The 22,410-nt window shown below is 36.0% G+C and overlaps 4 protein-coding genes across 4 annotated transcripts; 2 read left to right on the top strand and 2 right to left on the bottom strand.

The window, feature by feature from the left end:
• Nucleotides 1-106: 106 nt before the first annotated feature.
• Nucleotides 107-4,095, top strand: LOC113758406 (receptor-like protein kinase HSL1; the record flags this gene model as incomplete). Its single annotated transcript, XM_027301270.1, has 2 exons — nt 107-2,271; nt 2,736-4,095. Coding segments are annotated over 2 exons (2,557 nt in total), but the record flags the coding sequence as incomplete, so codon positions are not given.
• Nucleotides 4,096-8,447: 4,352 nt separating this feature from the next.
• LOC113758409 (NAC domain-containing protein 73-like) lies at nt 8,448-10,437 on the top strand. Its single transcript, XM_027301273.1, has 4 exons — nt 8,448-8,823; nt 8,946-9,135; nt 9,762-10,214; nt 10,371-10,437. Coding segments are annotated over exons 1-4 (804 nt in total). The 5' UTR covers nt 8,448-8,664; the 3' UTR covers nt 10,373-10,437.
• A 2,977-nt stretch (nt 10,438-13,414) lies between these two features.
• LOC113758407 (EEF1A lysine methyltransferase 3-like) lies at nt 13,415-14,441 on the bottom strand. Its single transcript, XM_027301271.1, has one exon. It carries the CDS (start codon nt 14,347-14,349, stop codon nt 13,645-13,647), a length of 705 nt encoding a protein of 234 aa, XP_027157072.1. The 5' UTR covers nt 14,350-14,441; the 3' UTR covers nt 13,415-13,644.
• A 2,359-nt stretch (nt 14,442-16,800) lies between these two features.
• On the bottom strand, nt 16,801-19,907 carry LOC113758408 (zinc finger protein MAGPIE-like). The gene is made up of 4 exons (XM_027301272.1): nt 19,796-19,907; nt 19,559-19,699; nt 18,997-19,393; nt 16,801-18,185 (listed from the first exon to the last, which is right to left on the bottom strand). The coding sequence occupies exons 2-4, from the start codon at nt 19,656-19,658 to the stop codon at nt 17,270-17,272; spliced, it is 1,413 nt and encodes a 470-aa protein (XP_027157073.1). The 5' UTR covers nt 19,659-19,699; nt 19,796-19,907; the 3' UTR covers nt 16,801-17,269.
• Between the last annotated feature and the right edge of the window lie 2,503 nt (nt 19,908-22,410).

Genomic DNA, 22,410 nt, shown 5'->3' with positions numbered 1-22,410 from the left:
TTTTTCTTTTGGAACAATGTGCAGGATTCAACAAAAAAAAAAGTTCAGCGAAAACCCCATTTTGATTTTGACTTTTGCTAATTTTTTGATGGTTTTTTGACTGCAGGTGTCTTAATCTTGATGCTAACTACTTATCTGGGGATATTCCGGCGAGTTTTGGCGAATTCAGGAGACTTGAAAGTCTTATTCTCACTAGCAATCTCCTGAATGGAACAATCCCTGCTTCTTTGGGTAATATAACGAGTCTCAAACGTCTACAACTGGCGTACAACCCGTTCAGGCCGAGTCAACTCGCTCCGGAACTCGGTAACTTGACGAACCTGGAGGACTTCTGGCTGACTAACTGTGGCTTAATTGGTTCAATTCCCGAAAGTTTTGCTAAACTGAGTCGACTCGCTAATTTCGACGTGGCGGAAAATGGACTCACTGGGCCGATACCTACATTGTTTTTCCAGCTGAAAAATATTGTACAATTGGAACTGTACAACAACTCGTTCACCGGAAAGTTACCTTCGGGATGGGCTAATTTAACAGAGTTAAGACGGTTTGATGCGTCGATGAACAGGTTAACCGGGAGGATTCCGGACGAGTTGTGTCAGTTGCCACTCGAGTCACTCCATTTGTATGAAAACAAGCTAATGGGTGCACTTCCAGAGAGTATGGCCAAGTCTCCAAATTTATACGGGCTGAGATTATTTTCAAACCGACTCAACGGGTCATTACCGAGTGAACTCGGGAAGAACTCGCCTTTACAAACTCTAGATGTTTCAGGGAATCAATTTTCGGGAAAAATCCCGGAAAGTTTGTGTGCCAAGGGGAAATTGGAGGAGCTTCTTTTGATTTTTAATTTATTTTCAGGGAATATTCCGGCAAGTTTGGCAAAATGCCGGAGTTTAGGTCGGGTCCGGTTACGGTTCAACCAGCTAACTGGAGAGGTCCCGGCTGAGTTTTGGGGTTTACCTCATGTGTATTTGCTAGACCTTGGTAATAATGTGCTATCAGGCCACATATCACACATGATACAAGGTGCAAAAAATTTGTCAACCCTTGTAATTTCGAATAATAAATTTTCGGGGAATTTGCCGGATGAAATTGGAATGCTAGACAATTTGATTGACCTTGAAGCTAGGCATAACAAATTTAGTGGGAAAATTCCAAGTTCATTGGTTAAATTGGAGCAATTAAGTAGGCTTGATCTCTATGACAATGTTCTTTCTGGGGAAATTCCAGAGGGAATTCGGGCTCTGAAGCAGCTGAGCGAACTCAATTTGGCTAGAAATAAGTTGTCTGGTGAAATCCCTGATGAAATTGGTTATTTGCCAGGGCTTAATTACCTTGATCTTTCCTGGAATAATTTCTCAGGAGAAATCCCACTTGCATTGGAGAATTTGAAGCTAAATGAGTTAAATTTATCATGTAATCATCTTTCAGGGACGATACCTCCACTTTTTGACAAGGATGTTTACAAGGACAGCTTTTTGGAGAATCCAGGTTTATGTGGTGGTTTTGCCGGCTTATGTCCCAGAAAAAGAAGAGGCAGGGATACAATTTATGGGTTGGTCCTAAGATCAGTTTCTGTGATTGGTGCATGTCTTTTGATTGTTGGACTCGTTTTCCTCATCTGGAAGCACAAGAATATCAAGAAAGTTAAGAAAGGAGTCATCATGAACAAGTGGACATCGTTTCAAAAGTTGGGATTCTCTGAAACTGAAATCATCACTTGCATTGATGAAAATAATGTCATTGGAAGTGGAGCCTCAGGAAAAGTATACAAGGCTGTTCTCAGTGATGGTGAGGTGGTTGCAGTGAAGAAGCTCTGGGAAAGATCAAACAAAGACGACTCCAGTTTTTCGAGTGTCGATTCTGAGAAAGACGAGTTTGAAGTGGAAGTTCAGACATTGGGAAATATCAGGCATAAGAACATTGTGAGATTATTGTGTTGTTGCAGTAGCGGGAGTTGTAAGCTTTTGGTGTATGAATACATGCCAAACGGGAGCTTGGGTGATCTGTTGCACAGTAGTAAGGGTGGATTGCTAGATTGGCCGACTAGGCTCAGAATAGCATTGGATGCTGCAGAGGGGCTTTCTTATCTACATCACGATTGTGTTCCTCCAATTGTGCACAGGGATGTCAAGTCAAATAACATATTGTTGGATGAACATTTGGGAGCAAAAATATCGGATTTTGGGGTCGCCAAAATTGTCAAAGTAGCTAACAAGGGTGTTGAGTGCATGTCTGCGATTGCTGGTTCTTGTGGTTATATTGCACCAGGTACGGCATCTGATTACATAACCATTCATTTCTCTGTTTGTTATCAATTTTTCTTGACAACATTATTGCCATTCACAAAGAGCTCCTTCAAATACGTTATCTTAACATTCTTGGGCTTTACAGCTGTTTATAATGCTAGCTATCACCTTGTCTTCTACTTCAGGTTGTTACTTCAATGACGCGCAACTTTGTTGCTTTCTGTCTATACTACTTTCCAATCCTTTGGATTTGCTTAATACACAGTCATCAGTTACAGAAAACTCTCTGCTTTAGCTTGCTTTAGCTTGTTTTATCAATCCGTAAATTCAGGTTGATGCAAATGCAACTTTTGTCCTCAACTTGCAGAACTTCTTCTAATTTTTGTACTTCAAATAGTCAATTAAATCTACATTTTAGAAGTCGAATTTGCATGCTGTTTTTCTGATGAATTAAGCTAATAAAGGTTTCATCTTGCCTTACTGCAGAATATGCATATACTCTGAGGGTGAATGAAAAGAGTGACATATATAGCTTTGGTATTGTCCTCCTGGAATTATTGACTGGCAGAAGACCTGTTGATCCAGATCTTGGGGACAAAGATTTGGCTACATGGGTCTGCACAAAGTTGAACCAGAAAGGAATTGATCATGTGATTGATCCCAATCTTGCTTCCACTTACAAAGAAGAAATTTGCAAGGTTCTTAACATTAGTTTACTTTGTACTAGCCCTCTTCCAGTCAATCGACCCTCGATGCGCAGAGTGGTGAAAATGCTGCAAGAGTCGAGTACACATTGCAAGACTAAGACTGCAGAAAAAGAGTGTAAGCTATCAACTTATTCTTATCAAGATAATTCCAAAGAGAGTAGCATTGTTTGAGAGAAGTAGAGAGATGCTCTTAAGTTAGGGCCTATCAACATGAAGAACAAATTGTAGTAGTATTATTATAGTTTCAGTGCCTCTTGGAGCATGGGACAGATGGCCCTTAGTTTTGAAAAAGGAAAGGGCTGGGGTATTTCTCTTCTTATATTAGAAATCAGAATTTCGAACATTATAGGTTAGAGTATTGATTAGTGCAGTTGGAATTGGGAAGTGTTACTTCTCCAGTAGTTGTGAATATGCCATGATATGTATATGTTAGTCTCAATGCACCTTTCTATTGGCCATCTGCTCATCCATGGATATACACAAAAGGCACTTAGGCCAATTCAGCAGAGATCACAACAAACATTTCTGCTCACTCGGGCCTAATTTAGGCTGTTGCTTTATGTGATATAAGTAGTTGTCTTCCTCTGCCGGCCAATATTTAGTGAACTGGGGTCCTAAGCTGTAAATGAGTCCAGAAATCAGTTTTTCTCAAGAAAATGACTAGAGCACATACATATGGACCCCCAATTCAATTGACCACACTAGTTGAGGACTCAATAATCGGTGCCAGTGGCTACATGCAATCCTTCCTGTCCACAATGAAAGTTAGATCCTCGTGCAGCCACGAGTCAATCCCAGTTGAGATAATGTAGTATGCAAAATTGAACTGTTTCAAAAAAGAGTTTCTATTAAAGAAATGCTAAGAGATGCAATCAAGTTGTGGTTGGCAAATGCAGTGCTTGGGGAGTGAAGAGCGGTTGCTCTTGTTTTACCTCTTCATAGTATACGAGTCTTACAGCATCTTGGCCTGCAGCTTTTGCACTGGATTTTCCTTTGTGCTAGAATATTTCTTTAAACCTTTCTGCTTTTGGTAGTTTTTGTATTGGCTGCTACTTGTAATCGGTGTTGGTAAGTTTTGTAATAGGCTTGTTGGCAAGAACAAGAAAGGTGCCTGTCTCCAGCACTGGCAGTACTGATTTTACTGGTGCATTTGATAAAATTAAAGTCTAAAAATTGAAATCTGAAGTCTAAATCTATTAAGTTATTAAATTGTTAAATATTAAATCAAATATATTTGAGCGTATATCACATTCATGATAAGTAAATAGCTTATCACTTATTTTTTAGAGCAAGTTTTGCCTAGGAAATTGAATGCCGCTTAATTAATTGAGATGTTCAATTTTTCGTTATTAAACACGTCTAAACATATTAAACTCTAAATCTATTAAATTTAAGTGTTGAACTGGATTATCAAACAAAACTTCTTTTGCTGTGCTTCCTATAGAATGTGATACTGTACATACAAAAACAGGGAGCTGAGAATTAAATCAAGTTTAGATTGAATTTTGGTGTACCATATAATACATATATCGAGATCTTTTCTATGATCATAGTGAATTTACTATTCTCAAAGCCATAGAGCAAAATCATATACCTACCACACACTTTTTGGCGAGTTGGTTGCTTTGCCCAGGAAAAGAATTTCAAAAGTTCTCGTATTTGCTTTTCCGGGAAAAGAAATTGTATTTCATGAAGCTCACATCTCGGAGCCCCTGCCCTCAAAGGCGTGAGATCTTCAACCTATGCAAAACCACGACTTAAGATAAAGACATCTAAAACTGTACATATATATCTCGTGGTAACAAAAATGGATTGTTCCGAGGGATATCAAGGTTCAATCTTCCGTTCATATTTTGTCGACCAATCCGTCCTAATTCACATCTTTGTAGAAAGAATTTTTTTTTTTTTTGTAATTTCTTACATAAGGATTTAGAAAATACCGAATCTCCGCCTCCACAAGCGAATTGTTTATAAACTCTAAACTGGCATTTTCTTTTGACCTAATTTTTTTCTCTCCTTCTCATTCAGAAAAGACAAAAAAATTTCAGGATAGCAAATATTCTCTAGAATTTCTCTTAGATTCAAACCCATAGTTGATGATAAAATTAGAATAGATATTTTTTGTTTCCTACTCACATGAGCCCATATCCTTGCTTTTCTATCAATCTTTAATTCCGATCTTACTCCCCAATATGATATTATGGTACCGTTATGGTCCAATTCTAACCTGTAATAATACCAGGACTTTACAATATTTGATTGATCAAAATTCTATATACTCCATTCACTATAAAAGTTCCTATGAAATTCATTAGAGGAATGTTGCCAATAAAAATTGTTTATTCTTGCATATCTCTGCCGGTTTAGGAATGTTGCCAACAATAACTATCGAGTACAGATTAGGACGGTCAATGGTTTGGGTTTGAACCCAGATCCGACCCGCACTCAATAGTTTTTTTCGGGTATGGGTTAAGAAATAATTCGTTATTTGGACCCGGACCTAGATCCGTACTCATTTACTCTCACAAAAAGCGGGTTAGATATAGATATAGGATTCTGACCCGTATCTAACCCGGAACCGAATAATACATTAATAATTATAAAATATAAAGATTTCAAAATACAATAATAATTCTTTTATCAAATTACCAAACCCTAATCTTGTTGGGGCTTTATTTCTAACTACAATAATATTTCTAAACACAATAATATTTCTAAATACATTATTTCTAAGTACAATAATATAAATATTTCTAAATACATTATTTATGTTGGGCTTTATTTTTTTCGGGTAGACCTGGACCCGTTGGATCCAATTCCAGGACCCTAAGCACAAGACCGTCGGGTTTGGAATTGGTACATTATGACGAGTTTAGGTCCAAAATTTTTAATTTCAACCCGAACTAGACCCGTTGATAGATCTAACGCAGATACATATAATTACAAAGAATATGTGAATAATTCATACATAGCATAAGGGTAAATTACTTATTGTCTTGCTGTAATTTTACAAAATTCCAGATGACCTCTCTAAAATTTTAAAATATTCATATAACCTCTATGTGGTTTTTTGTAAAGTGAAAAGTGGATGGAATGCACAATTAGTTACAGCATTTATATCAAATATTCTTTAAAAAACACGTGTGATAAAATCTTAATATCCATATAATCCCCTTATTAGTTGTATAAGTATTTACTTTACACCCTTATGATTTTTGCTTTTATTCACGTAATCTCTATATACTTTTATACAAGGTGGTTAAATCGTCGATTAATTTAGCATTTAAGTAACAACACTATTGGTATTTCAACTAACAATATTAGTTATTTTCCGTCAAGTTTCCTCTTTATATAAAACCATATGGGGTGAAGTGGACATTTTGAAATGTTAGGAGAGTCATGTGTCAACAAATGAAACCGCAAGGGGTTACATGTAATCTACCCTCTTTTTTGAGCAAAATAGAAAGAACTTCATTAATGATTTGCAAAGTGACACATGCACGAGGAAATCCTCAAACTACATCAGCAAAATGGCACTAAGCATTATAAACTAACAAAATTGCTTAAAATCTAAGCCCCACTCAACAGTTAGAATCCAATTTTCATGAGTTCGAGGAATTTTTCCCCAACTAAGAACAATGTTTTGAGCCTCTCGAACAATAGCAGCTAGAATAATTGCTGAAGCACACTTAAGTTGGAAAATTACACGGAGTTTTTTAGCCATGATTGTTCTGTGAAACGAAAACTAGACAAAGATAAACAAATGAATAAATCACACAAACGCTTCAAGCATTTACACTTTCCATTCGTGCCTTGTTTTTTCTTCTTCCATAGGGCCTAACTTCAATTATATATTATGCTAATGTATCGAAAAGTTCTCCTCGACCAGGATCATTGTCGAAATCACCTAATAAAAAACCTTCTTAGCCGCACATATGCGATCAAATGCCTCTCAAGAATCTTTGAAATAAGCTTGCAGAAGTACTCCTCCAAATTTGCGAACAAAAAAGTTTGGTTGTTGTGCGTCTAATTGCATATTTGTAGGTGTGATGACATGCCCTTAAGGACATAATTGATTCAATAATTTGCTATGATTTTTCTCTGAAGAGTCATCCATGTGATCTTCCAAAACTCCATTTCATTTGTCATATTAGTAGAATTTGGTGATTGGATGCCCGGGATGTCTTACGCAAACTAGAATTGTCCTTCTCATTCTATAGCAGATTTGTGTTACACAAATTCACCGATTGCTGCTATTCCCTTTTAGATTTCTTGTTTACTTTCCTGATGTTGCTTTTTGTACATTAGCCATCATTTGTTTAGGCATCTCCATAGGTACACACCCCAAGCACATAAGACAAATATGTAATGTATAAGCTTCCCAATCACCAACTCAACAGAATTAGAACTTTCATCCTGGGGCAGCTTACTTTATGTATCTTTTTCGATTTCAGCTCCTGAATTCACAAATAATCACTAATATGTTAGAAGAAGATTATTCTTTTTATTTTTTAATTTTTTTTATTGCACAAATTTGGAAAGCAATTTCTCATCCTTTCTCCCATGAAAATGTTGGATGTAACAGGCCTTCTGGTGAGGATGATCACTGATGTTTTCCAGGCCACCAGCAATCAAGAAATAGGGTGTGTACATATATAGAGACGTAGAAATACAGTAACACTAATTTTTTGCTTAAGCTAAGAATACTTTAATGACTAGGCAACAGACATGGCCATGATAAATACACTCAACTACTTTGCTATAAATCCCTTTGAAGTTAGAACTAAATATTTTACTTGTAACACCAAAAAAAATGGAAATTAATTAAAAAAAAAAGACTGATATTTACTTATACAAACATATATAGAAAGTTTATGGCTTCACAATTACTGTTCTTGGTGAGTATGTCCATACGGGAGGGGAGGGGGGGAGGAGGAGGGAGGGAAGAAAATAGTTTCAGTTCCAATGTCGCCCTAGAGTGCAAATGAAGCCATGAAATATGAGAGAAACAGTAAAGAGAAGTATAAGTAGAAATTGACAACGAACTATATTTTTATTCCTTTGCTTATACTCCTCATGCAATGCAAGAAAAGAAATCTGTCTCTCACAGTCGGTTGTCCGATCTACACTCAATACTTCTATTTTGTCTTTTCTTTCTTGGTTATGATTTTTAATTTCTCTTATCGAGCAGTAAGTATCTTAGTATCTATTCAAACTTCCCTTTAGGTATCGTTTAAAGAACCCTTAAGTACATTTCTTGCTGATGAGGCTTTCCTAAAACAATGAGTTTACCTAAACGTGAGCTCCAAGCGATCTCTTTTTCTCTGTTTGGAACCAATGAAATCCCTAAAGAATTCCTACCAAAATAACACACACACACACACCCCACCAAAAACATCATATTCACACACGGGCACAATAATTTGTAGTTAGATATAAGAGAGTGAAAAGGATTACTCTCTATAATTGTACAATGGCCTAAAAAGTAGAACGTTCCAGGAGAATTCAATACTTTCCCTACCCTGAAGAACATAGGCATGATGCACATGCAATCCAAGAGACAAGTTACTTTTTCTTTTTCCTTTTAACCCTTTATTCATCTCTGTCTTTCTTCTAGGAATTTTGCTTATGTTAGAATTGTCTGAGAAGAATTCTTAAAGTAGACATTGGAATGATCTTCATAAGAGGAATCAAGGAAATAAATCATCATGACTTGTTGTAGTGACTGTAGTAACGAGCGAACGGCTTCAAGAAGGCTGCCAACTTCTCCGGATCATCATGACAATGCTAACAATCATGAAAGCCCTAAAAGTAAACAAATGATGGCTTGTCCCTCCTGTGGTCTTACACTCCAGTCTCCAGAAAAGGTTTAGAAAATTGATTTTTTTACCGTATCCAGGTTTAGATAGGTGGCCTTGTTCTTCTTTTTCCTTCTCTTGGTTTGTTTAATCACTTGCTTCATTTTTGCTTGGGCTCCTTATATCTTTAGGCTGGAATTCATGACCTTCCAGGATTACCTGCTGGGGTGAAATTTGATCCTAGTGATCAGGAAATACTTGAACATTTGGAGGCAAAGGTGAGATCAGATGTTCATAAGCTTCATCCTCTGATCGATGAGTTCATCCACACACTTGAGGGAGAAAATGGAATTTGCTGTACGCATCCAGAGAAATTACCAGGTAATAATAAAGCCATATTGCCCAAATCCTAAAGTTTAGGCTTTCCAACTTAGCATCTACCATGTAGTTATGACATAAAAATGCAGCAGGGAGAAAATCTATCATCAGAGTTCATTGGCTTCTTCTGATCACAATACTAAAATATGGTAAAGGTGGTGCATCTGTTACACAATGCAAAGTTTCTGACTAACTACGCAATAGGTCTTTCATTATCATGAATGGATTGGTAGCACCCCTGTTTTCTCCCCCTTTCTGTACTCATATTAATTATGGTTATGTTATATATGAAATTAAGAACATCTTTGTTTTAATGATAGATTGATACACGTTTCTAAAACTTCTTTGCATTGTCTGGGCGGCACAGTTGCATGAAATATAGATTTTAACATGGGAAGAAATATTTGCTTATAAGAAATTCATGTTATTCCGTACGTGGAGGTTGCAGGTTGCTATTGATTATGAACTCTTTTCCCTCGCTATCTAGGAGCCACCTTTTATTTTTCAAGGTTTAAATTCATGTAAAAACGTATTTACTTTGATATTATATATTGGCCAATGACAATAGCCAATATTTTATTGGGACCGGAAAATGGCTGAACAAACCTGCCTTTTTCTTCATACTGCAGGAGTAAGCAAAGATGGTTTAGTCAGGCATTTCTTTCATCGCCCTTCAAAAGCATACACCACTGGGACTAGGAAAAGAAGAAAAGTACACACGGACATAGATGGCTGCGAAACCCGGTGGCACAAAACAGGCAAGACTAGGCCAGTTGCTGTTAAAGGAAAAGTGAAAGGGTTCAAGAAGATACTTGTGCTCTACACTAACTATGGGAGGCAAAGAAAACCTGAGAAAACAAATTGGGTGATGCATCAGTATCACCTAGGCAATAATGAAGATGAAAAGGAAGGTGAATTAGTGGTTTCCAAGGTTTTCTACCAAACTCAACCTAGGCAATGTGGTTCCTTGATCAAAGACTCTCCTGTGAAAGGAAATGGGCGAATTGGACATGAGGGTTCTCATCTCAACAACTCTACCTTTGTCGAATACTACAATTCAGCTCTCATTTCCTTTGATCAATGTGAGGAAGTCTAGCTCAACACCTAATTGGAATTAGAGATAAAGATGGTTCCCTTTTTTTTTTTTTTTTTTTTGGTCTATTGTCGATGTGAAGAAAAAAATGGCTTAACTTCTAAGCTTTTTTTCTGGGCTAACATTCTTTAATGTTTATGCGCAGGATCCAGTTGGAGTAATCTAATTCTACCAGAGGGGGAATAAATTATATGCTGATTTAGGAGAAGCTGGAAAATAAGACAAGTTCCATAGCTGAAGGCCAAGGGACACATCATACAAACCCTTTAATATGGAGGATATATAGCTCATGCTTAAGTTTTTAACAGGAAACTGGAGTATTTATAATTTCTGAAATTTTCGATTACTTTGTACAGGAGAGGCTAACGTAACTTCTTGATTCATCATCCTTCTAACATTCTCGGAATGATCAGAAATAAAAGTTCAACTGTACAAAGATAAAATTTTCATTTAGAATTCAATGTTGAAGACTCCTTTCCATTTTCTTTTATGTTATTTATGGAAATGGAATCAAGTTATGTTATTAATCCTGCGAAAATGTTTGCTTCATATTACATAAATAAGGTTATTGCTTTTTGTCTAGCATTATACAAGTTTTGTTCTTCCAAGTCTAATGATAATAAGTCAGATTGCTTTTTTTTTTTTTTTTAGGATTAACATCACTTTGCTTCCCCAAGCTTATATCCTATTTTCACTTAATTTTGGATAAATTGCACTCTAATCTCTATTACTTGTCTCACGTAAGTCCAATCAATAACACCATTATCAAAATTGACAAAATAAAAGACCATGCAGACAATTCGATTTTTTATATGTCTGACAATTCCTGCAAGAGTAGTTATACTGGGTTTCGTGGGGGGTCGTCACTTCTTAGTAGCAGCGGGCCTACTGGCTTGCCCTTGTGGGGTTGCCATCCCACATCGATTCTTGGGGGGTTTGGGGTTGGGTTTATAAGTCCCTGGGAGGATCTCAAAAGTTGCCGGCTTTTGAGGTTTCTTCTGATATTAGGTTTATATATCTAACTTTCGTCAAAAAAAAGATAAGGATTGTGAAATGATGGTAATGCACTACCACCTAGTAGAGTGACTGAAATATATGTTATGTGCATAGTCATGTATCTCGTGAACAGAGTGGCTATGATAACGTTCTGTGCACAATATTGGTTTTGCTAAAAACGTTATCAAATAGAGCTAAATAGGACCAATCTGAAAAGCAAAAATGTAAAATATTTAAAATTAAAATTTAAGGTGCAAAATGTGAATTAGGTACAAATTTGGGGTACCAAATGAAACTAATCTTAAGTTTAGATCTCATACTTCACTCAAACAAAAAAAATTTATATTCTCAAATTAAATTGATAAAGTTGTTGTCTTCGACAACTATCTAATGTGAACACTATTTCAGAACCAAAGAGTAAGTTTAGATTTTGACAAAATTTATTTTGAGAATTTTCTAGATCTGAGAAAACACATCTAAGAAATCTCACATATAGCAAGAAGTATAACAAAAAGTAAAGAAAAACTCTTACCAAGAAATCCTATGAGGAGAAAGTACTAAAAGAGGAGAAAATTTTCACTAGAAAAGATCTAGGAGAAAACTCTTACTGCAACAATTATGGTTGCATTGATTCATGTATTAGTGGAAGATTTTTGGAGCTTCATAGTTATATTTTTTATGATATTTTAGATCTGATTTATCTATATATATATATATATATATATTGCATATTTGATGTATTCTCTATCATTAGTGCAGATTGATGACAATGAAATTGCTTTGTTTATCCAAAAAAGAAAAAATGATGAAGTCTTTGATAAGTGTTGTAGGGTTATTAATACCCAAAGAAGTATAATGGACCCTGGTACATACAACAGGTCTGTGCTCATGTCCCCATCATTAAGAATTCTTCAAATGAAACTTAAGAAAATTGGACAACAAATTGGAAATTGTTATCATCAAAGCACGTCTCCAAATTTGAGAAAATTGGACAAAACGGAGCAAAGAAGAACCAGACCTATGAAAAAATTTCCATTTATCATTGATCGGATTTCTGAATAAAACAGATTTTTTTTATTTTTCTTTTTGAAATTATCATTCCTTTCCTCTCTACACCCTTTCCACCTCCAACTATCAAGTTTAGAATTTGAACTCCAAAGCAAGCAGTGCGAAAAACTTCAAGAGCCTTTGCTCTAGGAATGCATAAACTCCAAGAACCTTTGCTCTAGGGGGTGCATTCAAATTGAGTCGTACTATACTCGAAATTGAACTCATTCAAATTGAGTCGTACTATACTCGAAATTGAACTCGATCATTGATAGTACTACTCAAACTTACCTTGAACTCGCCTCGAGCAAGTAGTATAGGAGTTCAAGCTCGACTTGAATGAGCTTGAAGATTCTTGTGAGCCATATCAAGTTTGTGTAGAGTTCGGATTTTTAATGATAAATTTCACAATTTCCATACTTACAAATGTAATTTTACATATTTATTATTTTTAATTAAGACAACCTAATTACTCCAATAAACCCGTCAAGCACTCGAGCTTCCTTCTCTAAAACTCGTGCTCGACTTGAATTCACAAACGAGCTGTTCGAGCTTAACTCGACTTCGATTTTGATCAAGTTCGAGTCGAATTGTTGACCAAATTGCCCGCCCGAGGAGCTTTGAATCTCTTGCGGCCTTACTTTGCTCCATCATCAAGTATGCCTAAGATCTACCTGTTTCATTTCAATAAACAAATTCACAGTTACATACGTCCCTAGATGTCGGAACATTGAGAAAACCATACTACAGTCACCTAGCAACCTCTGTTCTGCGGTTCAACTTAAATTGCAAACATAACAAAAATGACAGAAACCATACACAAATCCATTGAATCCCTTCCATGCTTCATAGGTTCATCACTCTCAATATACATCTACAAGTAAAACTTTATCTTATGATTAAGAGCAATTCAATTGTTATAGCAACTATCCTTTGTACTGATGCTATATAAACATAAGACCTTCTTTCTGTGCAAGACACATTTTGCATTATCATTAGTTACATCCAATTATAGACCAAAAAAAGAAGCTTTTTGCCTAAACAATATATTTCAATTTTCAGTAATAGCTTAACCCAAATAAAAAAACACATCACTGCATAGCTGAATTCACACTTCAAACTTAAAATTCACTGCAACTTCACACATGAATTCAACATATCTGAACTCTACTGTTCATAAACAAAGTATGTTTTTCTTGTACATTTTTTTCCCAAATAGTACATTATTAAATTGATATTACTACATTTACTGTATAACTCAATACAAATTTCAAACTCAAATTCTCACCAGAAACATAATTTACTACCCAAAAACTACAAAAAAAAAAATGACAAAAATAAAAATAGAAATTAAAAAAAAAAACCACGGGGTCCCACTACGAAGCCTTCTTATTTTCCACGGAATTCTGCTTCTTCTTCCTCAAAACATAAACATCAGTTTCCTCGTACGCATACTCGGGATGCAGATGCTCGTGTGGGATTTTCTCAATCTCAAAAACCTCCCCACATTTTTCCCAAAACAACAAGTGGGCTTCGGGGGACCTCACCTGGTACCCCAGCAAAACGACGCCGTCCTCCGCGACCAGCTCCACCATCGTCTCCACCAACGGCCCAACCGACTCCTCGATGTAAACCACGTCAGCAGCCACAACAACATCAAAAGGATGTGGGCCTAAGGCCTTCATCTGGGCCTCGTTGGCCCAATACAAATGGGCCGTTTTCAAAGCCTTTTTCAAAACTGGCTTGTTCCGTTTCAAGTTGTGTTTTAAAGCCGGCATTACCGGAGCTATATCAGTAACAACGATGTCGTTTAAACCGAGTAGAAATAAACCCATTGAACCGACCCCGCATCCTGCTCCGAGCTCTATGCCGCGTTTGCCCGTGAAGTTTAGGAGGTCGGCGTAGGGGTTGTTGTTCCCCGCCGCCGCCGTTGAAGGGTGCCAGCGCTCGGCGAATTTGACGAGGACTAAAGAGCAAGACCAGACGGAGGTTCCGACGTGCATGGAGCCGTTGTCTTGGTGGAAAGAGAGGTGGCTATTGAGGACTTGGAGATCGATAACAGGGGAATCTGTGAACTTCATCCTTTTTTTCCCGATTTTTCTAGAATTTCCTGTTGATTTTTTTTTGGTGAAGGGAAGAGAAGAGTGGCTTTAATATCTAAGGAGATAGGTTGCTGTTGTTTATATTCTGTAATTGGACCAAATGGATTCATGGGTTGGACCGGGACGTGCCACGGTTGAGAAAGATGGTTAGTTGCGAAAGATGGAGGCCAGGGTTGAGAAAGATGGAGATTTTATGGTTTGTTGGACTGGAATGCTGTTGGGCCACGATATATCGAATGGTTTCTCAGTAAACACTTCCAACATTTTTTTTTTGGTTAACTTGTATTTCTATCCCTGTATCGGGAAAAAATCCAAGCCCAACACCTATCTTACACAAGAACGGAAAATTTTAATGCAAAGTTAATAGGGTGCCTTGTGAGTTTGTTCGGTCAAAATTCGAGTTCGAACTCACATTGATCGACTTCAAGCTCAAGTTCAAGCAACTCGAACTACCTAACAAATCAAGTTTGAGTTTAATATGCGAAACTCGAAAGTTCATCGAGTTTAAATCAAGTTCAATCAAACTTTATAATATATATATATATATATATTAATTTATTAGTATGAAATTTTTATCCCTTGTTTAAAATTATACAAAATATACATTTTATATCTTCTAAACTCGATTAGATTCGATTAAGTTCGATTGAGCTCAAATTAATGCAAAACAAAATCTTGAACTTGACGAACTCAAATTCAAGTTAAATTCCAAGTTTTCTAAGTGGAGTGAAACTTGAATAATATACTACTCGATCTCAACTCGACTCAATTGCACCCCTTATCATAAACCTAGTCTAAAGTCCTACTTGTGAATGAAAATAGGCACAAATTTTCTCACATCACTTTTTTGATTTATAGCATCGGCATTGGTGAAATCATACCTCAGATTTATAGCGGCATTGGTGAAATCATAGCTTAGATCTACCTACGAAATTTTCAATAATAAGACACATTCACCAACGTCGTTTGTGATATTCTTTTATCAATTTTTTAAAAGTCATAAATGCATGCTGCCAAGAGTTGAACTTTCCTAAAATTATGTAGATCTATAGTAACTCAGAAATACTTTCATTTCAAATGTGAAAATTACATGCCCTTCGTGGTTCGGTTCCGTGGTTGTAGTCCCAGTTGGGGGAGAGCCACGTCCAGGGATCGAGTCACGTCCAGGGATCGAGTCCCCGGGTTTACCTGGTCGGTGATGTTGGGCAGCCTCTCCCGGCTACGCAGTGGAATTAGTTGGGTCGTACGGTAACCAATCCACGGATCCAGATACCCACTACGTTGACAAAAAAAAAAAAATGTGAAAATTACATGCTGGCACGTTGAAGAATTTTGTGTTAAAAGTCTTGAAAAAGTGATAACTTTTACTAAAGAGGGAAAAGACATTGACAGAGAAGAATATTGCTCCCTCCTTTTGGGCAAGTTTTGTGAGAAAAGAAATGTGAGATCATTTTGTTATTTCTATTGCATGTTAGTTTGACGTATCTTTTGCTATTAGTGAAAATTTATGAGATTGAATTATGAAATTTAATTGATATAAGAACATAATACAAAGCTCGGCCCTGTTTGGATTGTCATTTTCTGTCGGAAAATTGCGTCGTTTTTCGTGATCACATTTCCCTATTACCTTTTTCTTTTACATACGTCAAATCGCTACAGTAATTTTTTCATAAAAAATAATGGAATATGCAATCCAAACGGAGGTAGAAGGTTATTTCATAGTCATCAGTATTCAGTAGCAAACTTAGTTTCACTCGGTCACTTGGACGTTAGTAAATTGCTAAATGTTCTTTTGTAGATAGTATACACATGAACAACATGCAAAATGTCCTAACTTTATTTTTAAAAAAGTGAAACCACTCAACTATATAACTAAATCCTAGCTAGAATATGTAGTACTTTAAACTTTTAAGAACACAAAATATTTTTAAGTTCAATATTTTGAGAATTCCTTGACTATCTGGTGCAAGCACATGATGTTTGTACGAACAGATTTGAAAAGTTAAATGACTCTCACCTTGCAAGTTTATTTGTTTTAGATAATAGTTTTACCTTTCATTTGTGCCTTTTAGTCTTTCTCTTCTGGACCTCAGTAACTAATTTGGTACCACAAAAGTGGCAAGTAAAACTTTTTATGCACTTCAAGTAATAAAAGTCACTTTTATAAAATAATAATAATAATAAAACTCACAGACACACAAAAGTTTTGTGGGTTGTCAAAGAATTTTTAGATGGTTAAAATCTCATCCACCAATAATTTAAGTTGTAATGAGCCAAAAAGATAGCAAGAAAAGGTTTTATAATCTTTTATCAGGAACACTCAACCGAACTAAGGAAGAAGTCAGAGAAGTAAACAGCTCTATGAATGATGCTAGATCCATAGCGATAGTCATTATGTACAAATTTGCACAAATTTTATCTTAACCCGGATAGGCTAGGCCTACAAGAACTTGATTAGACCTTTTTTTCCCACTATAGTTATCTTTTCAATTTAAGCTTGACAAGATAATAACCAGAAGAAACAGATTTTAAACATATAGCAATAATGGAGCTGAAAAGGCCCTCTTTGCTTTGTCCCCACTAATCAAACTCCCTTTTATCAAAATAATAGGCACCATTTTAAAGAGAATAGCTTTGAGGATCCAACAGAATGTGCATGGCTAGCTAGCCAGCTCCCCTTAAGGATTTACATATTTTTCTTTTCACCGCCTTTTAGTTCTCATCAACCACTCAATGCCACCTTTTCCTCTCTGCAAAGCTTTGCAAATTCTAAAATCCTTTCCCTTCACAACCCCCGCCCTCCCCCCAAGAAAACTTGGACCCCACTTTATTACCATCTTTTCACAACCCTTTTTGGGATACTAATTTCTACGAAAATCCCATATCATTAGGATCATCATCATATCCATCCATTGATGGATGATGGATGGCAAATGGACTGTATCCCAACTCCAAGAAAATCCCTAGTTTGACCTCCTCCTGTAGTTGGTGTTGAATCTTGATCAACCTGTATGTGGCGGCGCTTTGAGGGGTACATTTGCAACTCATTTAAAGTTGAGAGATGATCAGTTACTGAACTCTGCAGAGCTGTAGCTACTGAAGTTGCAGTACCACCATACGGACTACAATATCTGTTCCCATCTTGAATTTGGCTATCATTGCACTTCAATCCAAAGCTTCCAAGGAATGAAGGGTCAGTTGTGGTAGCTCCCATTTGGGCAGCTTTCTGCAGTAAAGCTGTGGCAGACATGTTTGCAGTAGAATGTGTTTGATGAGATTGATGTTGGGTACTGAACAAAGATGGTACACTAATGACCTGACTTCCACCATCTTTAGCAACATTGCTTAAAGGAAGAGATGAACTATTATTTGTTAATTCTTCTGAACTGTTGGAGGAGGGTTTATTTCCAAAATCCCAGTTGAGTGGATAATTTATTGGTGGAGGATTAGAGCATGGAACACTAACAAATGGATCAGTGGTGAAAACTAGCCCTGATGAACTCACAGCTGGATTAAGCTGATGATGGATTTCTTGAAGATTGTTATTGCCGATTGATTCTTGAGTTTGGGATAATCCATGGGCCCCCATCCACAGTGAAAGACCTTGTCTTATTGGATTCGCCGGTGTCTCGTTGTTGGTTGAGATCGGTTTGAACATGGAAGCAAAATGTTGCCCCATGCCAGGCCCTAGTGATGCTCCCACAAAATGATAATTGATGCTATTGGCTGCTACAACATTGGATGCTGCAGTCACCCTTGCTGTTTCTTCCGCTAAGGCATCACAGAAGGCCCTATGGGTGATAAAGCTATCTCGCCTGAACATATATGTGCAAAAACAATCCATTAGTTCAAAGAGAATAAAAACTAAATTAGCAGAGATTGAGGATAGCAGAAGACCTTAGCACAAAAAGTTTGCATGAACAAATGGAAGAAGATCAGTGTGCAACAGTACAAGTTAGAATAAGGAATTCCTTAACAAGTAGCTAGGATATGGTCTATGGTGATAGGCATGGTAAATGCAATAATTGACAAGGCTATGAACCTTCAAATACAACATTATTCTGTGAAAGAGTAGAAGAAGAAACTAGTCTCATTTTAGAACTGGATCATAAAGTAAAGAAGAAATAAAAAGCTTCAAATGACCCTCAATTTTTGAATATACGAGAAGAACAAAATTTTTAAGGATTTATTTCTTGTTTTAGAACTAGAGTTGCATTATGCCTGTCCTTATTGTTCGTTCGTTTCTCCTTTCCTTTTCCTTCTTAAAAAAACAACTATTTGTCTTCTATGCAACCCCATGGCTCATTCATTTTGTCCTAAGGCCACATATCCAAATACAAGAGGAGAAAAGGAGTTGTGGAAAGGGAGAAAATGCATACACTGCTAATTACAAACTAACACCAAGACAAACACATCACCATCTGTAGATAAACATTCTAACTAATCAACAAAAAAAATTCTAACTCATAGTTTCTTCTTTATTAGGGGTTCTCGAATATGATAGTTCATCTTTTGCATGAAACATTTTAATGAAACACTACTACTCTAGAGTCTCGACTCTATTAAAGTCAATATATGATATTCAAAGTGCATACTGCATAGTCTAAGTAATAATTTTCCTACTACCTTGAAAAAATAGTCCCGCAGTCACATTTGTATTCCCTAGTGCCACAAGTCTTTGAGTGGGCTTTCCAATCTGACTGCACAGCATACCGTTTAGAGCATTTCTCACACTTCCACTTCTTCTCCCCATGCTTTCTACAAAAGTGCTTCTTTATACCGGTTAAGTCCCCAAGTGCCCTAGAAGGGTGGTGGTGGACGCAGGACTTTTCAGGGCATACGTAAACTCGCTTTCGAACTTCCTTACTAGTTCTTTGCTTAAGTTTCCATGGCAAATTATGCCCTCTTCGATGAAGTTGCAAGTTTTGATCCCTCTGAAAACCTTTTCCACATATCTCACATAAAAATCTGTTGGTGGCCATCAGAGTCTTTGGAGACAAGGCAATAACTTCAGCTTCAGGATCTGCATAAAAGAAGAAGTTGATAATCAGAAAATATATCAATTTGGTCAGGAAATTATCAGATTAGTAATGAATATCCATGAATATTCCTTTATGCTACGAAAGCTAGCTAGACACCGAAAAAGAAGGTAAAAAGGAAAGGAATATAAAAAGGCAGAATTCTTTGCCTGGTGTTCCTGGAAGGTTTCTCTTCTTCTTTAGAGGAGGAGGATTCGCTTCGCCGATTGGAGTTTGGATGAAACCACTTGAGATTACTTCCTCTGTCATCTTCTGAAGAATCTTTTGCTTTTTGCAGAGCTTGATTCAATCTACACAAGAATTAAGCAAAGTGAGTAAGCTCATGTATATGCAAGAGATGAAGAGATGGGCACAACTACGGTGAAAAGAAGCAGAACGACACATACCTTTTTGCTATGATGTCAACCTTAACCAAAGAAGCTGAAAAATGAAGAATTCTCTGTGTTTTTATGTGTTTGTGACATCCAGTGATGGGAATAAGTAGAAGTGTGAAGGAGGTGAGAATTGAGAGTAGTACAAAAGTAGTACCTAAGTTTACAATCTTATATTAGAGAGAAAGGAAGAGGGGGGTTAGGGCGTGGGGGGAATAAGATTTCTTTCTCTGGCTGGTTTGTTGTTGCAGTCTTTTATTAACTGCTTTCTGTCCAAATAGAACGCAATTCTTTCATGGGAGGCGGTGAAAAGTGAAAGTTGGAGCCTGCAAGAGAGTTTCCCTTTGCTCTTTTCTTTTCTTGTTTTCTGAGGGAGGGGAGTTGGTTTATCAGAATTGACATAACATCCAGCACTCATATATAGGTGCATTATGACACATATGATGAGGTCTGGAGAAAGGCAGACTGGGAGCCTTTCTCCTTGGAATGATTATGCCATAATTGTTTGCTTTTTGTTTCTTACAATAATATTATCTAACTATTCTCCTTCCAATGAGAACACTTGGATATACTTGTTTCACCATAAAGCAAGGGCATAATAATTTGCAAAAAACCCCACATATCAATATAAAACACAACTATTGTTTTTGCTTTTCTTCTTCTTTTTTTTTTTGTTTTTAATTTGCGAAACACATATACCTATTGTTATCTTAATGATTTAAACCCGTTTTATGTGATAGTCAATATATATATATATTTACCGTACTACATCTGTAATTTTCTTTGTCACCGCATTGGTATAGATTTTTGAGAGGAGCATTAAATTTACCTTGTATATACATATATAATTTTCCCCTTAAATTCAAAAGGCCTGGCATTTTATTTTTTGGCTAATATAATAAAATAAGGGAACATATTTGTGACTGTAACCTGCCATCTTAATTTAACTTGCACGAGTACCAAGTCTTAAATTTGTTTCCTGCATTTTGATGTATTCAATGTACTCTTTGGCCCTCGATCTAGTGAATAAATTTTATAATTGAATTGGAAAAAGTAATGCAAAACTACTTCACTATATATTATTCTGTTACTAGCAATTTCATAAGCTGACGGAACATCAATTTACTAATAACACAGGACTGGCTACCTCGTAGTAATTATAAGTTCAAGATGTGAGATAACCAACCAACACGCTAGCTGTCCTATTAATACAATTGATGGGAAAAAGGGTTGGTCCAATAATATAGGCATGTTTTCGGTTAATTGATTGATGTTTTTCAGTTGTTTTTTGTATTCTCATTATATATATTTTTTAATGATAAAAAAAAGTTAAAATCTATAATCAATCAAAAAGTAGCTTTTACTTATCCTAATTACTCTCTATATATAATCATTTTTATAATCTAATTTTGTAAAATCTAAAACAATAAAAAAACAAGGCATATATCATATCAATAAGAGTTGAGGAAAAGTAAAAGACCTCACAAATTCTTCCCTTTTTTTTCACTTTAATAACATATTTATTACCCATTTTTCCTCTCTCTCTCTCTATCTCCCTTTCTGTTATATATTCACTTGACTATGATATATTCTCAACCAGATGGAATAGTAAAACTTTTTTTTACAAAGGCATAAAGAAATATATTACCCCTCTCTGTTTGTGTGTGTGTGTGTGTGTTTTGCTTGTATTCTTTGCGACATATAAAAGCCATGCATGTGCCCAACTGTCAAATTGCAAGATAAATCCAAAGAAAACGACGAGAAATCTCTCACAAAAGGGAATAATCGTCCATAGGATACTAAAACCATTGCAGTCCCACATATCATCCGAACACTGCAAAATGTGCACATTCTAATGTAGATCTTAATTTGAAGACGTTTAGATGGCTTGTTATTTTCACAACTTTATTTGATTGTATTATTATAAATACGCTTTTCAATCTTTTAGTAAAATTTCATATATGCATCGCATCAAAAAAAGTATTATAATATTTTTTTATTAAAAATTATCTCAAATAATTTGTTTATGTTATACATTCGCTTGACTATTACATATTCTCAACGAGAGGGAAAGTAAAACTTTTTTACAAAGGCATAAAGAAGAGCATACATGTTAGATGCAATGATAACGCAGGACACGAAGGACTTTGATTGTTGGATGATTTCTTGAATGGTAGATAATGATCTTTCAGACTTATTCTTCGGGTACCACTTTATTGCTTTTCTTCCTTTCCTTAAAGCAATCTAGGGATGCGTGTTTAGAGTTACTACAGTATTGAAATTTGCTTCTTCTTTTTTTTTCTCTTTTGAGTTAGTAAAACATATCGGCTTTTATTTGATCAGAAGAAAGTTACATGGGAAAATGAAATGAAGAAAGTAAAGTAAATGAAAGAACATCAATAGTTAGTGATAATTTTCGAGAGTATTGTATGGAGTTAGTACTTTCTTTCTAAACTTTGCAAATGTTGCAGAGCAAAAAAATTTGGTGATTCAAATCTTTCCCAAATCAATAATATCTATCAATGTACCACCTTTCACATTGACTTATAAAAAGCGAATTAATAGAAGAAGGGAAAAACTCAATCATCCCATGATTGTTGCTCATTTTCTGTATGATATTGATATCCATG

The sequence above is a fragment of the Coffea eugenioides genome, unplaced genomic scaffold (genome assembly GCF_003713205.1).
Source record: "Coffea eugenioides isolate CCC68of unplaced genomic scaffold, Ceug_1.0 ScVebR1_495;HRSCAF=1182, whole genome shotgun sequence".
NCBI classification, from domain to species: domain Eukaryota; kingdom Viridiplantae; phylum Streptophyta; class Magnoliopsida; order Gentianales; family Rubiaceae; genus Coffea; species Coffea eugenioides.
This window is presented reverse-complemented; position numbering and strand designations above follow the sequence as displayed.